Consider the following 23,802-nt stretch of genomic DNA (forward strand, 5'->3'; position numbering starts at 1 on the left):
CTTTTAAAATGTCCCACCACTTGCACCTGCACCAAGATGACACTGGATCTGCAGGGTTTTCGGGGTGGCTGCTGTTTCGCCTCGGTGAAGGCTTTTTCAAGCTCGCAGTCTGGTCTCAAGCCTGGCCCTCCAAGCATAGTTTGTCTGCCTATCTTAAAATGTATTGATGTATGTGGCCACTATATGTTTGATTTTAAATGCATACATTTATTATGTTCTGTACATCTTGCTTATAAATTACTGGTTATTGAAGATGGTTAACAAAAAAATTCATTAACATCTGTAACAAAAAGGTAAACTTAAACTTTTAAGTTAGAATTGGAGTCATTCTAAGCAGCAAGTGGCATAAGCCAATAGGTCTCTAAAGATACTTTCAAATTAAGTTTTTTAATGTAAATATTGTCCTGTATTTAAACTAGACTTTTAGAAGATAAGAATTAAAATAATGTTTCTTTAATAAGGTATTAAAGCTGCATATCCAGGCTATATAGCTTAAGATTATACTATGAACTCTTATCTAAAGATTATAATTTGCCTATTGGATGTGATGTTTAAAATTTAAGTTCAAACACTTGTTGAGAACATATATGTGTGTATATGTGTTTGTAACACAGATGTTTTAAAATAACAACCATGTCAACTAAATGATCTGTAGCCTTCCATGTGTTTCCACCATCTTGAGATAGCCACATGGATATGGCAATAATTTTAGAGCCGCTTGGTCCTAATGAGCTCTCTGCTTTTTATGAATGTCACTTCAGGTTAACTGACTGCTATATTGCAGCCTTTGGAAATGGGTAAGTCTAAAGACACTTTTAAGTTAAGAAATATTAAATTTAGAGCTATTCAACTGTTTACACTATTAAAATTTGGGTTTTGTCTTCTAAATTTATGGTTATTATGTTCTACCTTCACTCTCAAAAAGGTAGAAATTAGTGCCTTAGGAATTGTTTGGCTTTATTTTCTGAGTATGGATATGTTTTTAATTGCCCATCACAGCCTCTCACATCATGTGGCTGGCTGCCATGTTGATTCAGTGATAAAATGGGTGGCCCATAGCCTCTCTGCCATCTTTGCTAAGGGCAGTCACATGGCTGAAAGCTGCCTTGCTGTAGCCTCTCCAATAGCTTGGCTAAGGGCAGTCACATGGCTGGGAGCCAGTTTGGTTGTGGGAGACTCAAGCCTCTCTATTGAGGGCTAGAAACTACACTCGGTCGCCTTGCTCAGCACCAAGAGCAACGTCTGTCCTTTAAGCTAGCTTTTTGCTGTTCAGTCTTAATGATTAAATGTAGCAGAATCATCAAGATTACTAGTCCATCAATGAACTGTATCTATGGTTAAGAGTTTTGCTTTGATATTATCTCAGAAATATATTTAAAGTTGTACTAATAACTGATGCAGCTTATTGCCATGGACCAGCTCAGTTGGGGAAAGGCCCTTGGGGACAGGAGTTCTTGGAGCATCGGTGTATGTGAGGTAAGGTGTTGACAAACAGAGGCGACTCAAGTTTGAGTTTCCATCTGAGTGTATTTTTCAAGCAAGGAGGCTAGGATTTTATACATTCATTTCAAAAGCAGGGGAGCTATGTTGTGGTTACAGTTTCCATGGAGTAGGTTCAAAGGGATCAGTGAGCAATCAAGCATACATGGAACAGTTATAGATAGTTCCGTCATAATTTGAATTATACCTCAAATGCACAGTAAAGGAAATTATCATTCTTAAGTAATTGGCTTGGTATCGTTACGGATGCATTCCTCGTCAAAGGTCAACATTCTCTTGCTAAATATTTTGCCCACCACCTGGTGCTAAGGTTATGGGGAATCAAGATTGTTTTTTGAAACACTCTGGTTTTTGGTAAATGTCACAAGACAGTACCAAATGGCTAATTCTCAGCTATGTTTCTTTGATAAGTGGAGAAGACTATCTTTTCAGCCTTTCTAGGCCCTGGTTACAGCACCCCTAATGTTAGCAGGAACAAGTTACAGAAGAGAATGACTTCACATGTTTTCCCACTTTATAGGCTAAAATGCTAATTCAAGGGCAACTCTCTAGTAAGAGAGACAAATGGCTATAAGAAAATAGACTCTTAGTTCTGTATAAACCAGTCATGCTTTGTGTCATCCCTTATACCAAGCAAAGATTGGATGCCGTCTAGCTAATAGTCATGAGGGCACAGTGCCTAGCCCTACAACGGGCTGACTCAGAGGAATAAGTGTCAGGCAGACTCATGATTGGGTCTTCAATGAACCTGTCAGAGGGGCTAATGTAAGGGCAAAATTAATGCCATATTCTATATGTCATGTATATTCTGCACTTAATGATGGTCTGTATGAGAACTTGTCCTCTAGGTGACCCTTCTCCCTGTGTTCTGGGAATGACACCTGCCAGCATTTCCCAGAAACTCCATTAGAGCAATTACATCCAATTAGCTCCCAACGTCCCTGAGATAAAAAGACTTCCCCTCCACACTCAGCCTCCACCCAACCTGCTTGAAGGTTGACATTCCTGTGACCCCCGCTTCCCTTTATAGTCCCATTGCTCTTGAAGCTTGGGGTCACTTTCCTATCCTGCTGCACAATTGTGATCCAAAGCTCTAACCCCATAATACAGGACCCTGTATATGTTGCATTGGTATCGAGTCTTGGTGGTCTTTTTGAGGGTCTCACAATCTGGGTGATCTCGGTATTACACTGAGCGATCTCGGTATTACAACCTTATTGGGAGAAGATGGCAAATGTTCCCACATAATAGGAGCCACCCTGCCAGAACACCACAGTAGGTGTAGCATGAGTGGCCAAGATAAGATACCCTAGAGGCTCGTCATAATCTATATAGCTTGTGAATTGATGGGAGGTAGCCTCTTCCACTAAGGCCAAGGCCTTTCTAACTTCAGCTGTAAGCTCCCAGGGTGAATTTGAAGAGGAATCTCCTAAGATTTTGAATAAGGGCCGCAATCTCCAGTAGTTAATTTTAAATAAGGTCTAAGGCAATTCACATCGCCAAGCAACTTTTGAAAATCATTTAAAGTCTTTAACTGATGCCCTCTCAATGTGATCTTTTGGTGTTTTATCTGAGAAGGAAAAAGCTGAAATCCCAAATACGACTATGGATCCACCTTTTGAACCTTTTCAGGAGCTATTTGCAGACCAGGCTGAGATAATTGGGTCTCCATAAAAACATAACATAAAAGCACTTGTTGTCCATCCTTTCCAGCCAGAGGAGGTAGCAGGGGCTCATGTGGAGCCACAAATTGCTCAGGCAGAAGTGGCTGCTGCTGTGGAGGAAGGAAGAAAAATTGCTTCTTCATCTGTGCCGTCCTGTAAAACAGGATACAGCAGTGGTGCTGATGCTTGGACACAGATTTAAGTATTTTCTGGGTCCCCAATTTCTGTCCTGTAGTTGCCAACCTTCAGCTTTCTTCAGAGAAAGAAAAGATTCAATCTAAACAGGAGGATTATTATTGACTAAATTTTCCGAGATCACAACGTATGGCACTTGGTCTGGGTGTCCTATGTATGGATGGAGAATAATTTTCTCAACTGCATGGATGACAGCAAAATCCCTCCATCCCTCTGCCAGGTTCCCTCTGGGAGCCACCCCACATTACAACTCGGCCATTCAGATCCACAGAAAGTAATTAGTCTATCCTTCTGAACATTGACGGAGAGGTTCTGAGCACCAGTTTTAACCTCCCCAAAGTGAGAAAGCATTAGGTCTAAGGGTGTGGAAGGAATTTGTCCCATGTCATCCATTTAGTCATAGAAAAAGTAAACAGTCAAAGACAGGGCAAAAAGCAGAAAACAAACAAACTCCGCCAGTGAGAAGGACTCTCGGAAGCCTGAAAGCTAAAAGTGGCAGAGCAAGGGTCTTGTCTGCTCCTGCACAGAAGCCTGAAAAACTGGAAGCAGGACAGTGGCACCATGCCACACTGTGGGAGCGACCTGCTCTGTCCATTCACACAGATCTCCAGTACCCTCTGGAGCTGAGGCATCTCTCAGGGCCCCTGTGGTCACAGCTATCCAGCGTGGCAGCTACAACTGTTTCTGACCACACAGATCCAGAGTGAAAACCCGGGATTCAGAAGCAGACAAAAACCAATAAAACACTTACCTTGGTCCCAGATTCTCCAATTTGAAGTTCCTGGTGGACTTAGGGCTCCTGATCAATGCAACAAAATCTCGTGCCGGGCTTAAATGAAACCACAATAAACACTAGGAGCTGATATGGATGCAAACGCACAAGAGTCTTTTAATTTTCAGCTTAAGCTGGACCCACACTATCACCAACACTGCAGATCAGGTGTGATCCCCGAGTACAAGTAAAAAAGAACTTTTATAGATTGTAATAAGCGAGAAAGCAGGTAAGTGGGTTTCTATCTTGGCAAGCAGCCTATTGATTATCTCTTAAACTAATTGATATTCATCCAGTACAAGGCCAGTATCAAACCACAAATAATTAACTTCTAAGGAATAGCTCTGGAGAGATGGGTGGGGGGGCATCCCAACTCTAGCACTTTTCTATTTTTCAGCTGATTTATTATTCTGTATCTCTGTGCCAAGTATATCATCATTGTGAGTTTTTCTAGATCTGGAGTTCAAGAGTAGGTCACCCAAACATAGAAATGAAAGTTTTAAGCAAAATGGACTTACCTTGGTCTATCAGGAACAGACCTGACAGGATTCATTCCTCTCAGCATGCTGGACACTGACATCCTGCATCCTTCATGTTCCAGCACCAAGTGCTTCAGTTCCTGTTCCTCATCCGAACAGGACAGCTCCAAAGAAAGCGTCCAATATTAACTGGTGCAGCATTTCAGACTGTCCTACACAGGAATCTAATTAAGACTGGACTTTCTAAACATTTAGAAACTGGACCACAAATGCAATTCCTAGCTTGTTTAACCATTTTCTCCAATTTTATTTGCCCCCCTACAAAGGTATTATTCACCCCAATTCAGCCAGAAGAAACTTTAAGAGAATGACACCCCATTTCCCTTAAGGGTGTTAGGTAGGTTTTTGGTGGCTTTCTTGGGCAATAGATGGTTATTTTCAATGGGAGTTGGTTATAAGTTATTATTGGTCTTATTTAAAGAGAAAATAAGGTTGGACTCATGGGTGTCTCTTTTTTCTTTACTTTCATTCTTAGGTTTGGAGATAGAGGTTGAAAAGAAAGAAGGGAGAATATAGAAATCTATATGGATGGTAGGACAAAAAGTAGATTATTGAGTCTACTCCTTAACTTAATGCCTTAATTATTACTCACAAGGTTATTTTTAATTCACTGCTATAGGATTTTGTATATAGATGCAGAATAAGTTTAATTTTAGATACAGTGGTATAGAATTCAAGTTTAAGATTATTCTTCACACACAATATATACACTTTAATATGAGGTATTGTACCCATAAAACCCAATTATAATACAAGATTTACTTCTAATACTTTGAAAGTGCTGTTACGGGCTGTTTTCAATAAGTAAGTTATACAAGTTAATTGTTAGTTGATCAAACCATGGTCATATCACATACTAGTCTGTTTTAATCAAAAGAATATACATCCTAGGTATAACAGATAGATATGATTCTATATAAGGCAATATAGGTATATAAATATAAGGTAAAATAGATTAGGCCTTCAAAAACCCCAGGGACATACAGAGTATGGCATTTAAAGATGTTTTGGTTATTTTAAAGATTCACTGACAATAAGACAGGTTAACTCCTGGTAACACCCAGCCTACTTCAAAGAAGATGATGAGCATCAAAGAACCTCCTTATGGAGATGGCTTCAAACGTGACAAACAAGCCATTGGGCAAAATGTCCTCAATTCTTCCACAGACAGAATTCTGCCTAAAAATGGGCAAGCTTGGACGCAGGCAGAGTTGATGGCTAAACTCTGCCAAGACAGGGTAAGCAAGTCCTCAGTAGTTCCTGCCTCACAAATATGTCAGGTATATTGGGCCAGAAGGCTGAATATGATGCTCCAATGTTGTAGACAGTTTTGGGTAACTGTTTAGGCAGCAAACCGTCTTTGTCTTTTTTCATTTTGAAGGCTGCTAACATGCACTACTGGTTTACTTAGGTAATTAAATTATATTCCTTCTCAATTCTCTGATGGGGTTGAAGACCAGATAGTTTAGTTTTACAATTAAGCTTAGTTGTTTAGGGGTTAAGATGTTTTTAGGTCTAGATAGATGTCCTAAGTTGATAATGATGAGATATGATAGATACTGATTTACATTTGGAATTTTAGATGCACCAAGATAGGAAAGATGTTTTCTTCAAGACGGCCAAATACAAATAACCAAACACCATGAATGTAACACTTATACAATTCCTGATTGGTTTGTGGCTCTTCTTGCTGCACATAGTTTATTGTATACATGTGTTATAATATAAATGTGTATGTAAAAATATTTAATAAAAAAAGAAACTAGTAAAAGATTAACAAAAAAGAAGAAAAACAGCACCCAGGACGATGAATCCAGTGCACTGCTACATAGGACCCTTCTTTGGCATCATCACCTGCCACCAAGTGTGCCCAGGAGTATTAAAAGATTCACCTGAAACTGTGCTCTCTCATTCTTGCACTCTTTTGCACACTGTCTAATGGGTGCACCCTTTTCCCTTTCTCTACCTGTCCCTTTGATTCTATGTCTTTCATGGCTCACTCAGACTACATCTTCTCTTCCTTCCTCCTTGCCTTTCTTATGATAATAAACTTCCTCATAGCACACCTGTTGCCTGACATGTAATTTCTAAATGATAACACCCACAGTACCAAGTCAAGTCAAAAAAATGTAGATAGTTTTCTTGACAAGATTCAAATCCCCTTCTTAAATCTCAGACAGAGAAATTCAAATGAAGGTAGCACCCTTTTAAAGAAAATATCAGCAACAATAATACATATCTGCAAAGAACCAGTCAACAATAACAACAAAACAAAAATACGACCACCACCACCACTAGTGAACCAACCTCAACCACCACCAACAAAAACTGCAACAACAAAAAAACCAAAATGTTTCATCTCAGAGCTCCTTTCTTCTGTTTAAAGGACAGTCATATTTTTGAGATTGCAGGCCATCTATCACTCAAGGAGCTGTGTAACTGTGTGTCTGTGGGCTCAGAAGCCAATAGAGGTGGTGATAAAGAAGTGTTAACCCTCTTTGGTTAAATGGCCTGCACATTACCAGTTTACAGCTGGAAAGTAGGATCCTGGACTGATATAAGCTGCTTGATCTTTGGGCTTCTAAAATTTTGAGCAGACTCGGAGGAATCAAGCAGCTGCTTTGCTATGACATGATTAGGGGAGCTCAAGCCTGGCCTGAAGTCAAGTCCAGGGTTAAGCTACAAATTCTTCAAGTAGAAAGGTAAGCAAATTTTTCTCAAAATAAAAGATGAGTCTCAGACTATCTTTGATGTAATACATAGTGTGCTTTTTTCATGAACAGGGACATTATAATACTTGGGCAGTGGCAGGGTTTTGAGGATGAATGCATTTGATTGGCGGGGGCTACAATGCAGTAGATGCTCTATATTAATGGGGACAGTTTACATGACTATCCACCTGTAACCAAAGGTAGGGGTGGGCTGCTGGTGGTGGTGGTGGTGGTGTGCCAGGGATCCTGAGGCAGGCAAGGAAACAACCAGAGAGCTTTGTCTTACACCTTCCTTTTTCAGGATGAGATTTTAAATCTAAAGTTTGAGATTTCCAGAGTTTGAACATGCTCCATCTCCATCCCATACCAATTCCCCTGGAGGCATTGTCCCTTCCATCAAAAGTACAAGTCTGAATTATAACATGGTATGGATATCTAGAAATATTGTTACTCTGTGCTAGAAGTTCAAAAAATAAAATGGATTTTCTCCCTCCCACAGTCCTGAGAGCTGCTGTGTTCCAGGGTGCCCTGTGTATATTTTGGCACAAACATGTTTGAAGGGTTGTGTGTTTGTGTTGAAGTTAGAAGGTAATTCCAGGAATTGGTTCTGTCTTTCCTCCATGTGGTTCCAGAACAGTACTCAGATTGTCAGGCTAGGCAGCAGTGTTTTCCTTGCTGGGCCAGCTCATTGGATCATGACATTGATTCTGTTGTCCCTTCTGTCTTCCCCTTTGGTAAGGAAGGTAGCTTTTAGGGTTGCCTTCTCCTTTCCAATTTGTGTGTCTTTGTTTCATAGCTTTAAAATATCCTGTGTGGATCCTGGTGGCACTCAGAGGAAGGATAGCAGGTTACCAAGAAGAGACTTGATATACAGAGGGAGGAAATCCCCCTAGGAACAGTCATAGGGGAGGGGAATAAGGGGAAAATGGGAGGGAGGGAAGAATAGGAGGATACAAGGGATGGGATAACCATTGAGATGTAACAAGAATAAATTAATAAAAAATTAAAAAATAAAAATAAAAAAATATCCTGTGTTATATTTAAATTCAAAACTGATTCTTTGTTTTTATACCAGATGGCATTCAAGGCTTTGATATTACATTAAGCTTCATAGTTTTTCCAGTGTTATGATTCAACAGTTAAGTAGGAACTACTCTCAGATGTCTCAAACTTTCTCTTGGTGGAACAAAATCAAACAGTTTATAGCCAGGAGCCTGCACCTGATGGGCTGTAAGGTGGCACTTAAGTGAGATATATGTGAACTGAGAACACAAAAGAACACAAAAGAACACAAAAGAACAAAAGAACAGCAACAGCAACAGCAGCAGCAGCCACAACAACAACTATACCCCCAAATGCCACCAAGTTTCTGCAACTAATTTCTAGTTCTCCCTAACTCATCCTTTTCCCCGTACATTTGAATGCTCTGAACCAGCTCAGTAACCCACTTTGGTGTGGGATTCATCATCTAAGGATACTAAGAGAGCATTTTGGAAGGAGTGAAGAGAATGTATAAATAGAAGAAGTAATGGATTGTTATGGTACATCTATTTCCTTCAAGAAATAGTGGCCATCGACCACCATGAAGCAGTGACTGTGTGTCCCACAGAGCACATTTGCCCACAATCACAGCAGTGAAATAAGCAGAAGGTAGAATGGTAGCTTGCCCTATGGTCCTGGTAATGAGACAGGGAAAGTTTCATTGGGGGTGCAATGGAGGTTCTAGTCTTTGCATCTTCCTGCAGTCACTGCATATTGTATTGGGAAGAATACAGGAGGTGGAGGCTTGACTGAGGGTTGGGATATTGTCAGTACAGCTCTTTTTGGGTCGTCTCCTATATCAGAGCCAGAATTTCTGGGTGCAGTTGTGTTTGTGTTTTTCTTGTTCCTGTAAATAATGTTGAACTCAAGTGATCCAAGCAAACTGATTCACTTAGCTTGTGTTGGATGGAACCAATTCTACACACACTTATTTACACCATTTGCTGTGTTCAGGTTTTTAAATGCCTTCCTTAGGAAAAGTCATATGACAAAGATCATTTCAGGATAAAGAATGGAAAACTCTGAGTAGCCACAGCCTCATATTTCTGATTATATGGAGAACCCAGCCAAAAGCAGCATTCACATTGGAGGTAGTGCCTGAGGGCTGTAGGCTGCACACCACACATTGAAGTCTCTATTCTCTTTGTATTTCCATTCCACTTATTAGTAGTAAAATCAAATGTAGTTGTCTACATGTAGCTGAATTATCTCATTTAGCATAATGTCCTATAGGTCCATGCTAGTGACATGCATATGTCTAGCATAAAGAAATGACAAAGTTTGAGGTGATGTTTACACTAATCCACTTGTCAAATCTCTTCTACATTTCTTGAAGGGCATAATTGAGTCCCCTTTCCAGATGGCCTACACTGTCCTTTACATATTTAGATTCATGTCTATTTATATCATGTATTAAAATTTCAATTTATGCTCTAATCAAGTTTTTTTTTGTATTATTTTCTCCAAAGTTCCCTGACTTTTAGAAATTTAAAATAGCCACTCTGTGTTCTACTCTGAATCTAAACCATTCTTTCCACACTTTACCTAAAACTATATATCTCCTGTCTACTCTTTCAAAAATTTTAAAACCTGAATTTAGAGTTTATATTACATGCCTCTGTGTGTATTTATATGTGTGTCTGCATGTGATTGTCAGAGGAGAGCATGTGGGAGTCAGTTTTCTTCTTCAGAGACAGATCATGTGTGTTGGCAGATGCTTTTACTCATTGTGTCATCTCTCCAATCTCTATTTTTAATGCTGAACAACCTCTTCATCATTCAGATTAAACACATCTTTCTCTCTTCCTTCTCCATGTCCTCACATCACTTCTCTTTGAGTGAAATTACACAGACTGATTTAGAAGGTGCTTGATTTGTCTGGTTCTTTATACCAGATGCTTTAAAAAAAAAAGGGGGTTTTAACAAAACAGCTGTAAGTATAACATCTGGGTGTGGTGGTACATGTGCCTTTAATACCAGCATTCAGGGAGGCTGAGGCAGGCTGATTGCTCAAAGTTTGAGTATAGCCTGGTCTACAAGGTGAGCCAAGGCTACACAAAAAACCCTGTCTCAATAAACAGAAGTGGCAACAACAAAAATAATATGAACAATGGATGTTATCTATAAACAAGTCACACTTACATAGTAAGCACATGGAGCTGGAAGGATGATTAGGAGATTTGTTCCCTTTGTGGAAAACCCTGGTTCCCTACTCAACATCATAGGACTCACAAAAGCCTATGGCTCTAGTTTCTCGGGACCCAGTGCTGTCTTCTGAACTGTGTGGGCATTTGTACACATATGACATACACGCACACAGACACAGACACATAGGTAAAATAAATCTTTATAATATTAAAACAAACTCTTTAATAAGCTATGGCAGAACACAATACATATACACCACTTACTAAAAGTTTTGTATATACTGTACAGGCATGAAAAAAAAATACCTCTTCATTCTATAAGGTAGATCCATGAGGAATCCAAATGTTTATAAGAGTTCTTATCAGATATAACAGGTAATTCTTTAAAAATACTACCATTTTATGTTCAATGGTAATATCCTAAGTATTTTCCAGAATTTGTCCATCAGGTTTTTAGAGCCATGCCAATATCTTATTTTAGTAATTAAAATTAAAAGATTAAGCAGCAAGACCTACATTTAAATGAATGTAGAATCAGAGTCTTCCTCAGCTCTTTGGTGATAAAGATCTGATGGTGCTGGGGAGAGCACCCGAGTGTCAACAGACAGCAGCTGTACACAGGCCTTGGTCTGCTCAGTCACACTCAGTGATCCATCTTGGAAAAGGCACGTCAATATTTTACATCAACATAGAACTATAGACAGACATAAAAGGAAATTTTACTAAGTATTTGTTATCTAGTTGATTCAACAAATACAGTCTATTCCTGCCAAGAACTGTCACAAGTACAAAATAAATGAAGTGTTTCAGTGCATTTAAATTCTGTGACTGGTGCATTGGGCCTCTATTGACTCAATGCAAAGTACATGGGTGGGTATATGAACAGACACTTTGAATTAGCCTAAACAAACTCCATAGTGCAAACATTTAGAAACAGTGTTAGGAAAAAGATAAAAAGTTTCTGAACTAATATAATTACATCAGTGTGAATTTTGATAAAATTATAAAATCTATCTGCATATTTCTTTTCATGGTCGTGGCAAACCAGTTTTAGAAATCCTACTTAAAGTGATTTTCTAGGAGCTGAAGAGTTGGCTCAGATATTAACAGCACTGGCTGGATGTCCAGAGGATCCAGCCTCAATTCACGGCAACTACATATTGTTTCAGAACCATTTGTCAAGTCCAGTTATGCACAGGGTGTTTGAAAATCTCTTTCAGCTTCTACAGCCCCATGTATGAACAGGCTACACAGTTATAAATGCAGAACAAATACTCACATATAGTAAATTAATACAAAAAGTAAAACAAATAAAATGTCATAAAAATACTGAACAGTGGGTAAGGAGGTTTCTATATCTTTGTCATTTGGTGACATTACTCTCAGTGCAAGGATTGAGTCACCAAGATTGTTGTTTGAGAATAAAAACGCTTAACCTGCTGTGTGAGATTTGGTCTAACCCACAAGATTGCAGAATGGGGAGTTTTTTCTTACCTGTTGAACATGTAATGAGAAAGACAGTTTCCCATTTTCTCCCACTGAGCATGCCAATACTTAAGAAAAAACCCATCCCTGTGAATCAGCACAAGGGGGCTAAAAGTTGCATAACCAAGAGACAGAAAGTCTAGTGTATTTACCATCAAGGTATTATCTCTTGATGAAAGACTTAAAAATAGAGAAAAGGCACAATCTGACCAGTAGAAGAAAACAAAACAGAGCATCAGAAGGAGGACACTCTGAGCAGCTCTCAGCTCAGGGGGAGTTCTGTAGAGAAGCTTGGAGTTCTGAAGGTAGAGGACATGCTGGTGGTGCTTGTGAAGAAGAAACACCATGTAGCCACTGGCCCCTCCCATGGCGCCCTGGAACACTGCGTCTCTCAGGACCATGAGAGGGAGAACAATCCATTTTATATTCTGAGTTGGCAGCATAAAATAACAATACTTATCATCACCCATAAGCTGTGATACATTCATTTTTGTTCTTGTGGTGGAATGGATAAGGTTCAAACCTATTAAAGAATTGAGTATCCAAAAGACTAAGAAGAATGGAAGGATGTGCCATGCAGAATTTGGTCTGAGCCTCCTCCACCCAGATGCTCTGGGACTGATGATGATAGCCTGGATCACAGTGAGGAGACTGCTGGTGCAGATGGAGAGGCCACGGGCCACCCTCTCCTGGTAAATGAGGATCTTACAGCCTATGTCATCCAGGAAGTTTCTCAATCCAAAAACTTCTATTGTCTTCGGCAATCCTTTTGCAAGAATAATCATGATGTTTGTAAAAGCCAAGTGGATGAGAATCAGGTGTATGGGTTTCTTCTCAGGGCCTCCCCACCAGCTGAACATGTAGTTCACAGAAACAGACATGTTCCCCAGAATGCCAAGCATGACCATGAGGAGAAAAATTATTTTCTTAATAAACTTCAAAACCATTTCTTCCTTCCTTGTATACAGGATGCAAATACATTTTAAAGAAAATATCAGTATGCTAGACATGGATCTGAAATGCACATTTTTCATAATAGCATTTTCTGGTGTTAAAGAGGCAGTGGTGCACACATGTGATGTTGCAGATTTGGTCCCTGAAATTCACCCCTTTTCCTGTGGACTCTGGTTTACTGTGTGTGCTCTGACAGATCGTTAGTAACTGATATTCAATCCTGAAGTTTTAATGGAGACCTTTATTATTTAGATCCATACTAACAAACTGATTTATTCAAGTTAGTGGTGTGTGTGTGTGTGTGTGTGTGTGTGTGTGTGTGTGTGTGTGTATGCATTACCTTTGTTACATCTCAGCATTATTGAACTTAATTCCAAATTTCTTCAAACAAAATTTTACTCTCTGTTTCTCATTCTAGTTGACCCTATTTCTTTACTGAATTTGCAAAGCCTGAGTCTGATGTTTAAACTGCTTGCCTTCTGCTCATCACACACAAACACTGGGAAACCCTGCTGGTCAACATCTGTGACACCTCTGCGATCTAGTAACATTATCCTTCAAATCTCTCCTTCATGACTGATATTCTTTTTTATTTGCATCATGATGAGCATAACAACTTCTATATTTTCATTTGATCATATATTTTGTATCTTCAATTTCTACATCTTAATATTTTTAAAAGCAATTATAAACTTTTTCTTAGGTGGTTCTGTGATTTCTCACCATATAAATGATAACTAGATATCCTTCAATGTCAACTCAAATTTAATTATCCTTCCAAAGAGATCCCTGCAGTCAGACATAAATCATCAAAATATATGCTGCAAAACATGTGACCACCAGGTTGTAGGCAGTGAGGGTGTCTAGGAAAACACTGGGGTAATTCCTAGGAGACAGGGTATCTGAGAGCTGTGACACTATGGATGGATCAGGGCATTTGTGACTCCAGTTAGTGACCTCAGGAAATCTAAGGGAGCATGGAGAAGCTCTGGAGAGGATGCTCCTGAGGAGATGGATGGAGGAAGGGGATTGATGAGGTGCTAGTTGCTGCCATGAGAGGCCTGCAGTTTATTACTTATGAGCCCTAGGTTTCTGCATGGTTTGCAGCCCATTCTCCTTCTGTTTCTTTTTTTCAACATGATTGTCAGGCCAGCTGCTCTTTTCTACATCAACCAAGCTGATTCCAGAACTTAGAGCTCAGCAGGATGTTGCTCTTCTTGTCTGGGAGCTCCACTGTCATTTCTCAGGGATTTATGGAGAGCATTGGGCACCTTTCCTATAATAAAAGGAATCTAGATGCTTAGGTGGCTCCATGTGTTTGTGTTTGTTCTGAGTACTTGGGGTGCCTCTGTTCACTGCTCACCTTCCTGCTAAGCTCATGGGATTATGTAAATGTCCGTGTCCTCCTGACCTCACATGTGGCATTTGTGAACCCGAATAGTTTCTCAGGTTTTTGTTCAGGTGGCTTCATGACTCTAAAAGTCAATCATTGCCTTTTATATATATATATATATATATATATATATATATATATATATATATATATATACGAATATTTATTCATATTACATCTCAATTGTTATTCCAGCCCTTGTATCCTCCCATTCTTTCATTGCCTTTCATATGCTGCTCTACTGCAGGCTGGAAATCACAATACCATGCTAAGTAACTGAACACAATGAATAATGCTCCAGACATTAACACCAGGCACATCAGCTTCCATTATCATGTTTACAATCAATATTAAGGATTTGGATTTGGTTAATTGGAATCTGTAAAAATTTCTTCCATCAATTCACACCAAGTTATGATGGGAAATATTTTTTGTTGTTGTTTTTGTAATGCTTCATCTCCTCAGTTTAGATCTTTCTTCTTTTTTCCAAACTTTAAATAATATTTGAGCTCAGCTTCTAATCTTTAATAATTGATTCCTTCTATTGAAGTGGACCATCAGGAGAGGGAGAGGTGATTGGTCTTCCACATTATCTTCAGAAATGCTAGAAAATTACTTTAAAAGTCAGCGTGGTTTTATGTTTAAATGGATGGATCATATCATATTTGGGTACTAACCCCTAAGCATGAGGAAGGCAATATCTATCCATCCTTGTTTTATAAAAATAATCATTCAAAAACAACAACAGTTTATTGCTTTTTGCTGCTTAGTACCGGGATGAAGTTAAGATGAACTGTTTCAGGATGTGCTAGTTCACAGCCTGGCCCCTTCACAGCAGGGATTCTCAAGATGGTGGTGGTAACTGTTACACTCTAAGGTTTAAAGTTCTACATTTCACCAGGGATACCATGACTAAAGTTGAGATGATATATATATTTATATAATATATATATATTATATATTTTTATATATCAATATATATAATATTTATAATATTTGATTGAACCAAGAGACAATAGGGCAGATACAGAAGAAAAATCTTTAAATTAGGAATTTAAAGTTATTGTTAAAGAAAACAAAATACAAAATATCTAATGGGGAAATACATCAAAGCAAAAATATAAATTTTATAAGCACTAGTCACACCATTGGCATCAAAATGCTGGCAAGCATGGAAGCTAAAAGATAAGAATTTCTGTTCGTTTTTCTTTTGTCTTGTTAGTTTTGAGACACCATCTCCAATGTCAACAAGGCTAGACTGGAACAATTAATTTTTTTTGCCTCAGTCTCTCTAGTACTGACGTCATAGGCGTGTACTATTATATTTTTCTCCAGTTTTTATAGACATCTAAAAATCTTCTCTATCTTACTGATTCCTATAAAAAGGTAACCTCAGACAAAGACCCACCCAGAGCTCTGTCATGGTACTACAGCCTGAGGATGGACAGCAATGCCTCAGCATTTCTGTTCCATTTCTCTATCTACAGGAACTTGTCTCTGAGCTCTCCAGAGCCAGTTACCACCCTTGTCAGGGTCAGAAGGAAAGTGGGGAACCTAAGGCTCACAGAGCCTCTCAACTACTCCCTGGCTTAGTCAGAGAGAGACTTCAGCTTTAATGAATCTCTCCACAGCACAGCTGAGGGGATGGAAGATCTTACCTCCATGCACTCACCTGGACCTCTGTGGTGCAGACAGACTCTGGGGCTGCTCTGGGAAGGTGACAGTTGCCAGGTCATATTTGTACTGCTTTGATTTGTGGGGCTCTTGGTGCCACCAGGCATTGCAGTTTCATGTCACAGTGTCAGGGGGAAGGAAAGCATCTCCAAGGCCTCAGTCCCTGAAGCACAGCCTTCCTCTCTCTCTGCACAATTACTACATCTGTTTTGCTAAAAGTTACTTCAAGCATAATTAGGATTTAACTTTTTTGAGAAGAAAGACGTGAGTCGAGAAAATGAACACCAACCAATTCTCTGTGTGCTGAGCATCCCGCATCTACAGATGGGTTTTGACCTTCCCAAAGTGCCAGGCTGGGACCTGATGTGGAACAAACCTCTTACTTCTTGTTCTTAAGTTCCTGTTAGGCAGGAGTAGTATAAGTGATGCTCAGCACTTGGGATTCTGCTTTCTGCACAAGTCCCATCAATAGTGAAGGCCTTTGCCATAACTGGAATTGTTTCATTCCTGGACATTATATATCACACAGGAATTGAAGTATAAATGCCTTATTGGCTTATTCCAAAGCAATCCTTACTTGTTATAAAACTTCAGCAACACTTCTCAATCTTATGTAGCTCCTAGGAGGCCTTTCTTTCCTGGATACAATATGATGTAAATACATGTGTGTGCAGGCTGAGAATGAGAGCAACAATATCACTATTTTGTTTTTGTATGAAAAAGCACCAGTGGGTTGTGATAGGAGATGGGTTCAAGGTCCTGCGTGCCCTGCATGATAGTGTCACCATACATGTAGGTGCAGTTGACACAAAACATTATGTCCTACAAGCTGACCTCACATAAATGATATTCCCATGTTACAGAGTGGCACTTGGAGTAGTAGACCTTGGCTGGGGAGGTGGCTCAGTGGTCAGAGTGCTTAGCTTCCGAGTATGAGTGCCACTTCACAACAATGCCTGCTGGATTACAGCTTGCCTCACTACCCTAAAGGGAGCTATGTAGTGAGATTAACCATTTGGATGTGCTCTGTGTGTGATGTTAAGAAGGAAAGCCAGTGTTAGTACAAGCTATGGGACACACCTGAGCTACACTTACAGCTACTGTTCCTCTTCAGTGTCCATTAAAATATCTTGCATACAGAATAATAGAAATTCACAATTATAAAACAGGAAGGTCAATGAATTTGAAATAATGTGACACACAGCACTACTGAATCCGATGGTGAAACAGAGCAAGGCAAGCAGCCTCGACACTCACTGTCAGTCTGTTTGTGTCATCTCACATCAGCATGTATCTTGTAAAGTGTGAAGGGCAGGATTTTCATTTTCATGATTTTTGAGAATCCTGTACATTAAGAGATATTTAAAAAACCACCTTTCTATTTACTGCTGGTTACTTTCCTTCAATATTAGCTCTCCCATGTTGATACTCTGAAACATCGTAGACTGCACACATTGGGTAATTAATTTACAAACTTAATCAGGGTGGAGAGGTGGGACATGTGCCCTTACATACACAAGTATGATATTATGAAATAGACACACACATCGTTTAATCATTTGTAGAATCTGTGAGGACCACAGGGAGGAGCAGTTCCTAGGAATAGACTGATTCATAGGTACGTGGATATGTAGGGAGCATTGTTAATGAGAAGAGCTTGCCAATGTTAGACCATTTTGATTCCCACCAATAGAGGATAAGAATTTTAGACTATTTACCTTCTTGTCTACAATACTTTTTTCTAGCTTCCCCCCCCCACCATTTTTTTTTCTGAGACAGGATTTCTCTGTGTAACCTTGGCTGTCCTGGACTACCTTTGTAGAGCAGGTTGGCCTCGAACTCATAGCGATCCACCAGCCTCTACCTTTCTGAGTGCAGGGATTAAAGGTGTGTGCCACCATAGTTGGTTTGATTTCTCAATTTTTTCTTTTTAAAAAAATTTATTTATTTTACTTTTACATGTACATTTATACTATTATTCTTACATACAATAAACTACATACAGCAAGATGGACCATGAAACAATTAAGAATTATATAAAGGGTGCATTCATAGTGTTTTGCCTATATGTATGGCAACCTTGGAGAAAACATTTTTCGTATCTTGGTGAGTCTATAACTCTGAATGTAAATCAACATCTATAATATCTCATCTCTATCCACCTAAAAACTTCTATCTAGACCTAAAAACATTTAACCCATAAACAGCTAAGGTTCATTGTGAAACTACACTATCTGGTCTTCAACCCCAAAATTAATTACCTGAGTAAACAGGAAATGAAAGGTAGCAGCTTCCAAAATGAGAAAATGACAGAGACAGTTTGCTGCCCAGACAATCACACAAGCTCTCTATAATGCTGGAGGATTGCCTTTAGTCTTCTGGCTCATTATATCTGGCAGACAGATTTGTGAAGCAGAAACTATTGAAGACTTGCTTACCCTGTCATGGCAGAGTTTGGCTATTGACTCTGCCTCTAGTTTCTAACTATATGGTATCTGAAAATAGTTTTAAATTTCCAAAATTGAGTTAAACCATTTTCATAGAACTGTTGTCCTAATTGATGTATTTGTATTTCCAGTTTGGTGTTCAAGTCCTCCATCCTTTCTGTGTTTAGTAGTGGTGATGGGGTTGATTTTATAATGTCTACATGCCTATTGAGTAAAGTATAAATAAGCCACTTTTCACTAATTCTAAAATTCTTCTATTTTTTATTTAATTAATTTATTCAGCTTACATCTAATTGTTCTCTCCTCACTTTATCCTCCCACTCCTCCCTCCCTCCCTCTTTCACCCTATTCCCTCCCCTCGGTCTGTGACAGAAGGGGACCTCCTTCCTGACCATATGGTCACAGCCTATCAAGTCGCATCCTGGTAGCCTGCTTTTCCTTCTTCTGAATGCCTCCAGGCCTCCACACCAAGGGGAAGTGGTCAATTATGGGGCATCAGAGTTCATGTCAGAGTCAGTCCCCACTCTCATGCAAGTGTGGAGAATTTCCTTTCCATTGGCTAGATCTGAGTAGGGGTTCAATGATTACTGCATGTATCATACTGGGTAGGTGCAGTAGGTTATGCAGACCCCTCTGGGGTCTGCCCTTCATGATGTTCTTCTTATGGGTTTCTAGGACCCTCTGGGTCTTTCTATTTCCCCATTCTCCCATATTTCCCTCACCTGGAGTCCCAATAGGAAGTCCTGCATCTCTCCTGGTCTCCTGATAAGTGAAGACTCTCACTGGACATCCCTTTTGGGCTAGTGCCCAATTATAAGTGAGTACATACCATGGAGTCCTTCTGTGTCTGGGTTAACTCACTCAGGATGATCATTTCTAGTTTGATTCGTCTGCCCATAAATTTCAAGACTTCATTATTTTTAATAGTTGAGTAGTATTCCATAGTGTAAATGTCTATCCTTGTGGGTTTAGATGTGTTTCTGGGATGCAGAAGAATGGTGAGTCTTGTTTATGCATCCATTCAATTAGTCTGTGTCTTTTTAGTGGAGAATTGAGACCATTGATGTTGAAAGATAATAATTACCAGTGACTGTTAATTTCCTTGATTTTGATGTTGGTTGCAGTAGAGAGCTTGTGTGGTTATGGTTTTTTTTTAATTTTTTTATTAATTTATTCTTGTTATACATTTCAATGTTTTCCCATCCTTTGTATCCTCCCATTCTTCCCTCCCTCCCCATTTTCCCATTATTCCCCTCCCCTATGACTGTTCCTGAGGGAGATTACCTCCCCCTTGCGAGGATGTGGGGAGAGAGGAACACTCCTTCATTGCTGGTGGGAATGCAAACTAGTACAGCCACTTTGGAAATCTATCTGGTACTATCTCAGAAAAATGGGAATAGGGCTTCCTCAAGACCCAGCTATTCCACTCCTTGGAATATACCCAGAAGATGCTCCAGTACACAACAAGAAAATTTGCTCAACCATGTTCATAGCAGCCTTATTCATAATAGCCAGAACTTTGTGATGGAGTTTTCTTTCTAGTAACTTCTGTAAGGCCAGATTTTTGGTTAGGTACTGTTTGAATTTGTTTTTATTATGGAACATCTTGTTTTCTCCATCAATGTTCATTGAAAGTTTTGCTGGATAGAGTAGTTGTGCCTGGCATTTGTGGTCTCTTATGGTTTGAAGGATCTCTGTCCAGGCCCTTCTGGCTTTTATGGTCTTTGATGAGAAGTTGGGTATAATTTTGATAGATAGGTTTGCCATTGTATGTTATTTGGCCCTTTTTCCTTGCCTTTTTTCATATTTTTTCTTTATATTGCATATGTTGTGTTTTGATTATTATGTGGCGGGAGGACTTTCTTTCTTTTCTAATCTATTCTATTTGGAGTTCTCTAGGCCTCTTGTATGTTTATATGCATCTCCTTCCTTAAATTAGGGAAATTTTATTCTATGATTTTGTTGAAGATATTTTCCAGGGCTTGGAGCCAGGTGTCACCTCTTTCCTCAATTCCTATTATCCTCAGATTTCATCTTTTTATGGTGTCCTTGATTTCTTGGATGTTTTCTATGAGGAACTTCTCAGAGTTAGCATTTTCTTTTATGGTTGTTTCAAGTTATACCAAAATATCTTCTACTGCAGAGATTCATTCCTCCATCTCTTCAATTCTGTTAGTGAAGCTTAGGTCTGCATCACTATTTTGCTTCTTTTAGTCCTCTCGTTCCTGGCTTTATTCTGTCTGTGGTTTTATCATTGTTTCTATGTTCATCTTCAGATCTTGAATTGTCTTATTGATTTCTTTCATCTGGCTGTTTGTCTTTTCCGGAATTTCTTCCAGTGCCTCTCTATAGGCCTCTTTAATGTCTTCAATCTCTTTTATTCATTTCCTCCATTATCTTCTTCATTACTATGAATTTGAGGTTATTTTTTTGTGTGTCATGAATGTTGTATAGTGCACATAAATTTACCATAACTCAAATAACAGGTCAAAGCAGGTGACAACCAACCTTCAGGCTGAGCCCTCTACAAAATTAAATCATAAGGGATCAACAACTCAAACAGATCAATAAAAAAGTGATGACATTAGGGCAGTAATAAAGTGCTTTGTAAAAAAAATTCCAGGCCAATAGCAGAAATCTATCATACCTTCAAGAAGATCTATAGGCAACAGCTCTTAAACTATCTGCCCCAATAACAATCAGAGAGCACTTTGAATTTCCTTTTCAAAACCCATGTAACTCTAGTACAAAAGCAGATTAAGACACAAGGAAAAGATGTGAAACTACAGACCAACCTCCTTGATGGACACAGTTTGGAAATTTTTCATTAAAATACCCACAATCTTCCCCTCTCAGTAGTGGGACCTTGTGTGTCCCGTGCAGGCCTTGTGTGTGTACTGCCAAAGTATGCAATTTCATATGTGCATTGGTCCTGTTGCATCATGAAGACACTGCTTTCCTTGGAGTCATCAATCATCTGGGGCCTTTATGGGCTCTAATCCCAACCTAGAAATTATCTGTAGTTGATACCAAGTGCAAAAGGAAAAATTAGTTTTCTCCAATGGCTATCACCGGGAATATTAACCACACTTAAGGATAGGTCCCATATCCAGGAGTAGATTGCCAACACAAACCAAACTCAGTGTATTTGTTTGATTTTTTGTCTCATATTGCTTTATTTTCATTTTTCATACTGATCTATTGATTGTTTATTATGATTTTCAACCTTTTGTTTGTTTGTACAGTGTGTGTGTGTTTAAAAATTATAGTTTTATTGCCTATTTTTTTTTTCATTTATTATTTACTTATTTGTTTGATTTTTGCGGAAAAGAGAGAAATGTCTTGGACTTGGGTATAATTGGAGGTAGGAAGAAGCTGAGAAGAGTTGGGGAGAGGAACTGAAATCAGAATATACTATATGAAATAAATGTGATTAAAAACACATCAAAATGATAAATAAATGAATGAATAAATGTTTGGAAATCGCATAATTAAACATTGAGGGTTGTTATCTTTATGGCAAAACATTTAAAAAGAAACCTTATTGTCTATATTTTCTTCAAAAACATTATATTCATATATTTTTTAAAAACCCTGCTAATAGAATGTAGGTATGTATCATGAAGGGTACCCACAATGAACAAGGTAGCATTATAATGGAGATGCAGGAATGGTTCAACATGTATACGTTGATAATTGTAAAACTCATACATATGGACAAAAAGTCACATGATCATCTCATGGATACAGAAAAGGCCTTGGAAAAATCCAACATGCCTTCATGATAAAAGTCCTAGAAAGGGCAGGACTGGAGGGAATTGGCATCTACATAATAAAACCGCAATAAAATACAGCCAACATCATCAGATTAGAAGCTGTCACCTCAAAATAAGGTGGAGATACATGCATGAATATATTTGAAAATAAAGTATAAAATCCAAGGTGAAGCTTCAGAGCTTTGTCTCTGAATGTCTAAGTGCATTGGGTTGTATAGTCTTTGGGTCTGTTTAATTTTGGTGTCTTTGTGTGCTATTGGTGTGAAGAGAAACCATAAACACACCAACTCTTGTATAAAAAAGCATTTAATTGGGGCTGGCTTCCAGTTCAGAGGCTTAGTCCATTATCATCATTGTGGGAATCATGGTGATAGAGAGGTAACTGAGAGTTCTACATCTGGGTCCACAGGCAGCAGGGAGAGAGACTGAGACTGAGACTGAGACTGAGACTGAGACTGAGACTGAGACTGAGACTGAGACTGAGACTGAGACTGAGACTGAGACTGAGACTGAGGCTGAGGCTGAGACTGGGCTTGCTTAAAATTTGAAACCCAAAATGCCACAATTAATGACATACTTCCTCCATCAAGGCCATACCTCCTAATCCTTTCAATCCTTTTACACTACTTTGGGTGAACAGATTTTTAAAAATAGTCTTCTTAGGGAAAGCCATGTGAGAATAAGACTTTCAGGATAAAGACTGGAAAACTCTGAGTAGCCAAAAATTTGTATTTCTTGATATATGGAGTATACAACCAAAAGGAGGGTTCACAAATTGAGAAGTCTCTGGTGGCTGTAGGTTACATATCACACATTGGCACCTCTAGGCTTTTTGTGCTTGTATTCTACTTATTAGTAAAATCATCTGGTATTTGTCTACATGTAGCTTATTTATTTCATTTAGCATAAGGTCCTACAGGTCAATGCACAGGATGTACAATGTGTCCAACATAAAGAAATGATAAAGTTTGAGGTGGCATTTATATTAATCCAATCGTCACATCTCTTGTGTGTTTCCTGAAGGGTTGCCTTCACTGTCCTTTACATATTAAGTTTCATGACTATTTCCACCATGTATTTACATTTCAATTTAGGTTATAATCAAGATTTTTGTTTTATTTCACTCAATCTTTTCTGCTTTAAGAGAGAAATTTAAACTAGCAACTCTATGTGTCACTCTGAGTGTACATCATCCTATTCCTACTATGTCAAAAATTATACATCTCCTATCTATACTTTAAAATTGTTTAATTAAATTAAAGCTTATTTTTGTGTCCTAGTGTGGTCATATGTGTGTGTCACCCATGCATGTGGGGGCCAGCTTTCTTCTTCAGAGACAGACCAGGTTGTCTCTGTGTATGCATACTGTCAAGTAGATCTCTGATGGACCCAAAGAGGTTACAAAGGTTCTAGTCAGATATGACAAGTAAAAAAAACAAACAAACAAACAAAGCATAAACATACTTCTAACCATATTGCCATTTCATGTTCAATGATTATATCA

General features: G+C 38.8%; 1 protein-coding gene across 1 annotated transcript; it reads right to left on the bottom strand.

The window, feature by feature from the left end:
- Positions 1–12,059: 12,059 nt before the first annotated feature.
- On the bottom strand, positions 12,060–13,088 carry LOC127208845 (vomeronasal type-1 receptor 4-like). Its single transcript, XM_051168485.1, has one exon. The coding sequence runs from the start codon at positions 13,086–13,088 to the stop codon at positions 12,060–12,062; it is 1,029 nt and encodes a 342-aa protein (XP_051024442.1).
- Positions 13,089–23,802: the final 10,714 nt, after the last annotated feature.

Source organism: Acomys russatus, chromosome 3 (assembly GCF_903995435.1).
Source record: "Acomys russatus chromosome 3, mAcoRus1.1, whole genome shotgun sequence".
Lineage (NCBI taxonomy): Eukaryota > Metazoa > Chordata > Mammalia > Rodentia > Muridae > Acomys > Acomys russatus.

Bases quoted from the DNA above. Each gene is read 5' to 3' on its own strand.
- LOC127208845 (XM_051168485.1), bottom strand. From the start codon at position 13,088: ATGAAAAATGTGCATTTCAGATCCATGTCTAGCATACTGATATTTTCT.